This window comes from Elaeis guineensis, chromosome 5, assembly GCF_000442705.2.
Source record: "Elaeis guineensis isolate ETL-2024a chromosome 5, EG11, whole genome shotgun sequence".
In the NCBI taxonomy this organism is placed as follows: Eukaryota; Viridiplantae; Streptophyta; class Magnoliopsida; order Arecales; family Arecaceae; genus Elaeis; species Elaeis guineensis.
This window is the reverse complement of record NC_025997.2, coordinates 24,191,497-24,201,037: the sequence shown is the minus strand read 5'-3', so window position 1 is coordinate 24,201,037 and position 9,541 is coordinate 24,191,497. Positions and strand designations below refer to the sequence as shown.

Sequence of the window (9,541 nt, the reverse complement as noted above, 5' to 3'; positions counted from 1 at the left end):
AATCCGAACAAATGTGCCCTTGGGGTAGCCTCAGACAAGTTCCTCAATTTCATGGTCACCCACTATAGAATCGAAGCAAACTCAGAGAGAATATGAATCATCATGGAGATGTCATCTCGAAGGACTCGGAAAGAGGTGTAGTGTCTCACGGGATAAATGGCTGCATTTTATACTTCAAATCATTCTAAATATATACTTGTAATAGAATGTTATAGCATGCTGATTTTGAATTGATTTGATACACAGACGAGCAGTCCTGATTTTTCATACATAAATACGTTAGACCTTTTATCTCCAATCCCTTAGCTTATAATTTTATTTTTTAATTATTAATATTGAATTTGATGGTGAATGTAAAGGAAAGCCTTTACACCCCATGTGAATCACAATGCTAATTGATACATTCCTACGCACACAATGCTAATTGATACATTCCTACGCACGAGCAGACACCCCCTTTAAGCATCTTCTTCGATTCCATCCAATTCTTCTTTTTTTTTTCGGAAACAATTCTATCCAATTCATTCTTTACAGATGAGTTACCATATGAAATCATCATTTGATCCTCTTCATCCTTTTTGAGGACCTTGGGTGCATTAACAATCAACATACTACTTTTAGGAACAGGTAATCATGTTCCCCGTTTGCAGTGGTTACTAAAATCATCGCAAAGTTTAAGATAGAACAAGGAAACATTAATTTAAAAAGACTATTAGTACTTTTTGAAACACATAGTATAAGAATCATGACCATGAGCAAAAGAGTTAAAAAGGATTCCATTTGTGCTCAAACAGAAATTACTCAAGATTGGGTTATTGATGAATCCACACTCCTTTATTTGTGTTTCTAATGGCATATCACATAGCCGCTCGTCTTTTGTAAAAAGATGGTAGGCATACCAAATATAGTTCACAACAATTAAGAAATGAGCAAAAGACATGCTGCAGCTACCATATGCTAAGAATCATCATAAAAAAACATGGGTTCTTTCCTCAGATTAGCATGAAAACAATACAATGCCCATGTTGTTCATCAATCACTTAGCTTAGAATACCATCAAAAATAACTTGCCATCAATTCTATGGATGGAAGGATGAAAGATTGCTGCATTGCTGTGCTATAATCGGGGTTTGGCTTGATTAGCCTGGGCGCTCTGCATCCATCAAAGATACATTTAGATAATGAAATGGACAAGCTACATTGATCAATACACCATTAAAATAAAGAATTCAATTCTCACCAGAGATATGCCTCTTGTGGCTCTTTCTTTCAGATATGCACAAGGCTTGAAAAAATCACCATACATCTTTGACCATTCCTCGAGTCTAGAATATACATAATTTGCCCCTAAAGAGTCAGCCCAAAACATGGTGCCACCCCTGGTGTCAAGAAATGATGTCAATTGCAGCTTTGTACTAGCCTACTTAGCAAGTCACCAAGAATCACTTACTAATGTTAATGACAAAGAATATGACCTGTATGAGGGAAAACCCATGCCCATGATGGAGGCGATATCAAGATCTGATGCCTTGGAAGCAATTCCTTCATCAAGGACACGACAAGCCTCATTTACAACAGGGAAGAATACTATCTCTATTATATCTTTATCTGCTAACTCTATCACCTGCACTGATCCCCAAAAAACATTAATGAATCTGATACATTTTGAATGTTCCAATAAGGGGCCACTCTGGTTTAATTGTGGGAGCACAGCTTAACAAACAAAATAATTATATCAACAATCAAACGAGTTGCAAATAGTAATATTCATTTTGAACTGATAGCAATGATGTTGATTATCACATCACAAAAAGATGAATTGTAACAAAGAAACCCAGAATATTTCTACACTATCTGCAGATAAGGTGGAAGTAATCAAGTAAAATATAGTCCTAAATAAAAACAGGAATCAGTTTCTAGAGAAAGCAAGAGGACCTTGGGGCTTTGGGTAACACCAGATATGCTCCTTGATTTCTCAATGTACTTCTTTATATCAGGATCTGGACTAGCCTTCCGTTTTCCATCATATACATAGAACCCCTTGCGGGAAGATTCACCTGTCATAAATGTCACAGAAGTGTATAGGTACTGAAATTTTGGGCTCTAATGCAGTAGATGGATTCGCAAGAGAACTGCCATAAGGCCTAAAGGAGGATATTGACATATTCTCACACTAAATCTATTGCAGTCAAAAATCATTAGTACCTGTCCTTTTATCCTCAAGCATAATGGGTATTAACATTGACCTGTAGCATCTCTCAGGGAAACTTTGGAGGTATTGGGTACAAGTAGCCACAGCAACCTCGAAACCAACCAGATCAGCCAGTCTGTGTAGACACAGCAATAGAAGGCCTTAGGTCACTCAATTGCATAGGAAACAAGCAACAATTTTTCTGTTCTCCCCAACCTCAAACCATGATGCCTTATCAAATCCATTGCCTCGTCATATGCAATATGGACAGTTCTAATAAGAAAGATAAAGCCAAATTCCAGTTTCAAAGTAAGATTTATTGATACCTGAAAGGCCCCATTGGCATTCCAAATTTGGTAATTGCATGATCAATCTGATACACATCTAGGCCATGATCAACAAGTAAAGCGGCTGCCTGTGAGTAAGGAAAAAACATCCGATTCACAGCAAAACCAGTACAGTTCCCAACAACAATAGGGGTTTTATGAATCTTCCTTGCAACACCTAGCAAGTCCACAATAACTTGTGAAGAGGTCTTTTGAGTACGAACTATTTCCAAAAGTGGCATGACATGGGCGGGACTGCAGAATAAGAACACATCAGTTGGAGGGACAAATATGAAAAGAAATGTAGGACTTAAATCGCATTACCTGAAAAAATGTGCACCCACAATACGATCTTGCGACATAGTCTTCTCTCCGATTGAATTTAAGTCAATTGTTGAAGTATTACTAGCAAGGATGCAGTGAGGAGAGCAGTATTTTTCAAGATCAGCAAATATTTGCTGCTTTAAAGACACATTCTCGATTACTGCCTGTCACAACTTGCAAACGTCAAAGACCAATCAAACAGAAAAGCAAGAGTTGAAAAGACGAGCACAAGTTTCAGCGGATTGGAATGAGAAAGCTAAAAGGAAAAGATAAAGTATGAAATTACCTCAATGACCATGTCCACATCTTTGAAATGCTCGTAGTCATGAACACCTATGAGGAGAGAGATGGCCTTCCCACATTCCTCTTGAGTCATTTTTCCTTTCTTGACATGACCCTGCAAATTGGCTGAAAAGAAACCTTAAGGGTAAGTTATTAACTGTCATGCAAGTGAAAAAAGAAAGAGAGAGAATTAAGAAAAAATATGTGCCCCCATAATGAGGAGGTTAATTGAAGTCACAGTAACCTTTAACTCGGCCAATCCCTGACTGTAAGAAGTTCTCATTTACTTCTTTTAGGATTACCAAAAAATTGCTCAGTATCAGTGCAGTTGCAATTCCAGAACCCATTAAACCTCCTCCAATGATGGCAACTTTATGTATTCCTCTGGGCTTCAAGCCTATGTCCGTAATGCGAGGAACCTATGAGATCACAAAGTTCACAAATTAACAGGGTCACTGAGAAAAAGAATCGCCATAGCCCTCCTAAACATGCATGGCCTCCAAAATAGTGCAATATTCTTTGATGGAAACAATGGGAAAAAGCCCCCTATACATTATCTGTTACAAAATTCTATGATCAGGGAGCTTTCTGGTAAAACTTCAGGATCAAATGAAAAATGTCTACTGACAATAGTTTCCCATGACTAATCACAGCAAAACAAGACAACTTGAATAGCTGCAGCTAAACAAAAATGATTAAGAGAAAGTTCCAGGACCATAGGCCATACCGTCGGGTTTGCCTAAGCATGTGCACAGATTTTGTACCTCAGTTAAAAACTAGCCCGTTTCAAAAACAAGGGTATTCCAGATGTTGTCAAGAAACCAGTTTCTAAAAATATAGAAGCATGGTACACAATCTGTTTGCTGTTTCAAGCATCAAATCTTATGTCAGTATATTGGTATTTTTAATTTCATCGGTTTGGTAGCAAACATCACCTCATGCATTCATGTAGTGGTAGTTTTGTTTATGCTTAATGATGGGACGACGGGAATTGTGGTACATCAATTTAGAAAATAAAAGGAATGATGCAGCATTAGAAGACCAAGGACAAAGTTTAATCCATAAACAAGGATGGCACATGGAGAAGCAAAAATGCCACTCAGAATTCCATTAACCTTTGAGGTTGCACGTTGTGCGAAGAAGATGTGCACCAAGCTCTTGCTTGTCTCAGAAGATTGAAGCATCCGAGAAGAGTCCAGTTCCTGCCAACACCAAATGCCAGACAATTATAAAAAGTTTGATAATTGACTCTCCAGGAGATATAGCAAATAATAAACTTGCCTTCCAAAGTCCAGCTAGGGGTCCTGAAACTATACCCTCTTCAATAACATCAATACAAATCAGAGGATGTTGGAGTTTAGCAGCTTGCTTTTGAGCCTGATCTCTTGCAAAATTGAGAATTTCTCTAGCCATCCCAAGAGGTTCTAATTTGTCGGTTCTGTAAAGACTTCTAATCCATGGCCTTCTTGATTCAACAATGTCCAAAGCCCAAGAACGAGCAGTCTTGACCAGTTCATCGGGTGAAACAATGGCATCCACAAGGCCCAATGCATAAGCTTCCCCTCCATTTATTGATTTGGACATCTGTGCAGAGAAATAGAACATGAAAGTGATGATCCATTAAATTTGACTTAGAAGTGAAGGTAGATGATTTTTTTAACAAAAAAACAATGTATAGCCAACAAAAATTAATAGCAAATTACCAGCATCAATTCAAGAGCTTTGGAAAGACCGACAAGGCGTGGAAGACGTTGTGTTCCTGGAACAAGTATGTGCGATAGTACAAAACAATGTAAAGGTAAATAGCATAAAAACAACCTGTTTGTGAGAGAGATAAGTTCATAAAGTAATTTGCCTACCTCATTAGTCTAAGCTAGCCAATGGGCACAATATTATCAAGCTACAAAAAGAGTATTACTCTGTACTAGTTAAGTTTCAGTGCACAAAAAGAGGTCCTTGCAATAAGTAATGGAAGATAAACATGAAGAATTACAGTAAAATACATCATCAAAAATGAGCAATCATAGGAGGGCAGTTGATAAGGGATGTTATGAAAAATAAATAAACAAAAAAAGGGCAATGTAAGCAATACTATAGCAGGTTAATTAAGTAAAAAAGGTTGTTAAGATATCATCAGAAATATCATAGCATAGTAACATGACATGAGTTATGTGGGCATTGACCGGTTATTATGAGTTAAATTTTAAAAGATTTCCTTCTTGGTTTGCGAGTTCAGAGTTAGCTATAATGGAGGGAGTGTCAACATCCATCACTTGTCATGTGACCCATCATCAACATAAGTAAGGCCCAAAGGTAGATAAAAGCTCAAGTTTGCATTAAGAGCCAATACAAAGAATACTGTAGATTTTCTTGAATGCCTATATAACAACCCCTCCCCTCCCCTACTCAAAAGAAAAAAAAGCTCGCTGAACACTATTTGAAGTGATCAAATCCCACCCCCCCACCAGGGTGCGTGAATGGAGTTGTATCTTTTTTCCACTAGTCTACTATATCTCCTATAATGTTTCTCCACTTCTCTTGGATAACCAACAAATTAAAAAAGGTTTAGTCTTTTTCCTCCCACAGTAAAATTTCTTTGTCCACTCTTCTCACCTTTATTTTCTCATTGATGCACCTGCTCCTACTTTAAGCGAGTATCAAATTCTCTTGAATCTCCGACAGTTAAATCTAACCTAAGCATTCTATCTCTTTCACTTCTCTTCGTATGATTTCCAGTATAGACATTTGGCACGGAGCTTTGTCATTATTTTCTTTGTCTTCCTGGTCTTCTATTCAGGGACAATCATATGCAGCTTATCAATACTTCTGGAATTTCACCTGTGGTGGTTGAGTCTATATATTGATATATATTCAATTCCTCTGTTGTTTTGACTGTTATTTAGCTTAATGTCTATTCTTTATGTTATGCTGTCTAAATCTTTGCTCATATGACTTTGGATTTTCACGCTCTGTTCTCCAAAATCACAAAATATGTTTTCCACATTTAACTGGTGAACAGTACTACATGAAGTACCAAATTAATTTCAAAAAAAAAAAGGGAGGAAAACTCATAAGAATGGGTGATAGTAAGCTGCTTAACATGGTACATAAATAGCCCTAAAAATATAATAGTCTAAACTCTCATAATCATTCTACGGTACATGTTTAATATGTATAAAACCCTATTCATAGTTTCAAAGCTAATCAAGCTATTGAGCATGTGCTAGATAATTTCTGACTTTACCTAACCAAATAATAAAAGTTGAAGGTTATGCCACATATTCTTCCACAATTACTAAGCCTATGTTGTTGCATATGAAGAAGGTGGTTGGGCTCAACCATTATAGAAAGGTTACAGCCAGAAGCCTGTGCAACATGGTATTATAAGAGAAATAATATGACTTTTGCAATTCCAGGCATAAGGAAGATTTCCAAAATGCCTAAGACCATGTTCTATCTCACTAATATATGAATGTAGAATTTATTTTTAAGTAATACATGCATTATGCAAGAACAACCCTTCTTCTGGAAACTAGCAAGGATAACATGTTTACAAAAATACCTCCCATGCCAGGAATAATTCCAAGTCGAAGTTCTGGCAAACCCAGTTGAGCGGTAGAAGTAGAAATTCGACCATGACATGCCTGACCAGGGAAAATGACCATGTCACATAAATAGTTTAACTTCAGAAGCAAACTAAACTGAGGTGAAAAGTAATATATACCAACACATACCATTGCAACCTCAAGTCCACCACCAAGAGCAAGGCCATCAACAGCAGCCACTGAAGGTTTTCTAGCACCTGACAAGAGGAAAAGTATGGGACAAAAAATGATATGAACTCTTCTCCATCATAGATGGGAAAAAAAAAAAGAGCTAAGAACTCTAGCTGATACCTTCTAAAGTGTCAGTGAGAAAATCAATTGGTGAGAAATCAACCTTTGCTGTTCTGCTGATGGATTAAAAAAGTCAACTAAACAAAACAACGAAAGCATATGACAGGAAAAATGCTGAATGTCAGATGCATGCTAATATTACTCTTTCCCCCTTGAAATGCACTGATATCAAAACCTCCTGAGAACTTCCCTCCTGCACCTGTTCATTATCATAAGCTGTAAGTGTAACAATATAATGTCTAACAAAAATATGTTCAAAACAAAAGATTGTTACATAAACTGTTAGGTACCTGTGAGGACAATCGCTTTCACATCACTCTTCTCAAAGCTTTTTCATAGTTCTCTTTTAGGCTGACTAGTACTGCAAAAAGAAACCACACGACATATTCCCATTGAATTTAATCAGAAGAAATGAGACTTCAACAGTTCAAAGGAAACCATAATTTTTCAATATGAATAAGAGTAGCTCTAACATCAGGGTGCTCCAAAAAAATTGCTATGGATAAAGTACATGAAATGCAATGTCTTGTCAACTCACACCAAACCAAATTTACCAATCAAGGTGCAGAGTTATGCAACAACTGATGCCAAGATAATCAGACATGCTTTATAAAGGAATATGATTATAGATAGACTTGTGAAAATAATGCACAGGCTTAATTTTCAAATGAAGCAAACAAAAATCAAGGTCGTACCAGGAAAAATAAAAAGGTCAGGCCAAGGAACTTGAAAAGTAACAAATAAGCAAAAGCTTGATAACTGTGACAAGGCAGGATTCCAAACAACATCCAACTGCAAAAATCATCAAGCTGACCATGTTTTCTTGAATAAATCCAGTCAAACTTGGAAAGCTTCACACTAAAGAACCTCATGTATGAGTTCAAGGTATGTGCAAACAATGATAAGCATATTATAGTACTAGGAGAGCAGTAGCACCTGATATGCTACAGTTCACAGATGACAACATAAAACTCACAAAACTCAGGGTACGCACACTTGTTCCCCTTGATAAAAAGCAAAATTACCAACGATGCATGGAAGAAATCAAAGTTGGCATGGTAACAGATGCCACTCATGGATTAGTATCAGCAAAAGGAAAATAATGGGAAATTCTAGATATATTTACTCTCAGGTTTTATTTAGAAAACCTTTTAACCAAGATTGAATCAGCTACCCGATGGAAACATGAAAAACAAATCAAGGAGGTCAATTGGCACTTCAAGTATCAAAAAGCTCCTTTTTCTACAATTATACCAGAATGATATTAAAATATAATCTTATCCGAATCATACGGTCATAACCAAAGAATTTCTATCATATAAACAAACAAGATAGATTTTGAACGATTTAAAGCCTTGCGATGTATTGGTATAGGGAAAATCAAAAATATTTTATCTCACAGCAGTAACTTCACAGATAATCCTGGTAGCTGTACAGCCTGCTGCTCTCTTGAATTCTCGCGAGGATTCAAATTTTCAAGCTAATGTTATATCACTAACATACAGTCATCAACCAAAAAAAAAAAAAAAAAAATCGAAGCAAGAACTATGAGATTTCCTTCTCTCATATCCACATACAAAGCCTAATGATACATTAAATTTTGCTAAGAGTGAATTCACTTAAATCTTTTAATGCATGACCATTGAAAAAGAAAAAAAAAAATCAAAAGATCTCAATGATCAAATCCCCTAATCAAGATGAAATCATCATCCAAGCTGAGAAAACATCATATATAATAATTTCTCAGTCCAAATGCAGGTCCCGGGAATAAACGAATGCGAAGCGAAAAAAATCAAAAGCAAGAGAAGGTACCATCCAAGAGAGGGCATTAACGGGAGGGTTGACAATGGTTATGACAGCGACCCGTCCGCTCCCACCTCCATCTCCGTACCACCCCTTCCCATCTCTCTCTCTCTCTGTCGTGCTCTCTCTCGACTAGGTCGATTTATAGTGGAAGTGTGGAATTCCGGACGACGGGCGTGCTTTACGAAGTTAAACTTTGTCCGTCGTAAAAAAAGGGGTCCGACGGGAGGGACGAACGGCTTAATTTTTTAGCATGGAATCTGTGGATTGGAGGTAATCACACTGGAAGTCGTTGTATTGCTGTTCCCGGCTTTGCACCCCGGAGAAATCACGGACTGCTTGTTCTGCAAATGAAAACCTGCCGGTTAGATTTCTATGAGGTTTTTGTGATTCATTCATGAATTGCATTTTGTAGCTATTTTTGTTAAAAAAAAAAAATTGCCAAAGGAGGAATCGCCCGCCCGGATAAAGCAAATTAATTAGAGATAGCAATAAATTTAGCACAGACCTATATCCGTTCCATAATTAAGAATTTATATTCATATTTATCCCATTTCGTACTGAATCAGATCGATAGGTCGAGTTACGTAGAGATTCAAATTAAATAATAAAAAAATTGAATCGATATATATAAATATTATAAAATAATTATTAAATTAAAAAATATAAATTAAGATAATATCATACCGAATCTGATGTGAAGTATAATATTATCTATA

General features: G+C 36.7%; 1 protein-coding gene across 2 annotated transcripts; it reads right to left on the bottom strand.

Moving 5' to 3' along the window:
* Positions 1-812: 812 nt before the first annotated feature.
* Positions 813-7,091, bottom strand: LOC105045176 (glyoxysomal fatty acid beta-oxidation multifunctional protein MFP-a-like). 2 transcript variants are annotated; one of them, XM_073257760.1, is made up of 15 exons: positions 7,020-7,091; positions 6,858-6,925; positions 6,686-6,767; positions 4,827-4,882; positions 4,405-4,707; positions 4,239-4,325; positions 3,368-3,542; positions 3,128-3,249; positions 2,842-3,005; positions 2,518-2,772; positions 2,206-2,327; positions 1,936-2,057; positions 1,476-1,624; positions 1,241-1,379; positions 813-1,153 (listed from the first exon to the last, which is right to left on the bottom strand). In XM_073257760.1, exons 2-15 carry the CDS (start codon positions 6,858-6,860, stop codon positions 1,118-1,120), a joined length of 1,815 nt encoding a protein of 604 aa, XP_073113861.1. In that variant the 5' UTR covers positions 6,861-6,925; positions 7,020-7,091; the 3' UTR covers positions 813-1,117. The 2 variants fall into 2 exon arrangements, with proteins under 2 accessions (XP_073113861.1, XP_073113862.1); XM_073257761.1 differs by lacking the exons at positions 813-1,153; positions 1,241-1,379 and having other exon boundaries at positions 1,491-1,629.
* Positions 7,092-9,541: the final 2,450 nt, after the last annotated feature.

Coding starts and splice junctions, on each gene's coding strand:
- LOC105045176 (XM_073257760.1), bottom strand. Junction 4,883..6,685: donor AATTATTCCTGGCATGGGAG/GTATTTTTGTAA, acceptor TACTTGTTCCAG/GAACACAACGTCTTCCACGC. Junction 2,058..2,205: donor GCTTGAGGATAAAAGGACAG/GTACTAATGATT, acceptor CATTTATGACAG/GTGAATCTTCCCGCAAGGGG.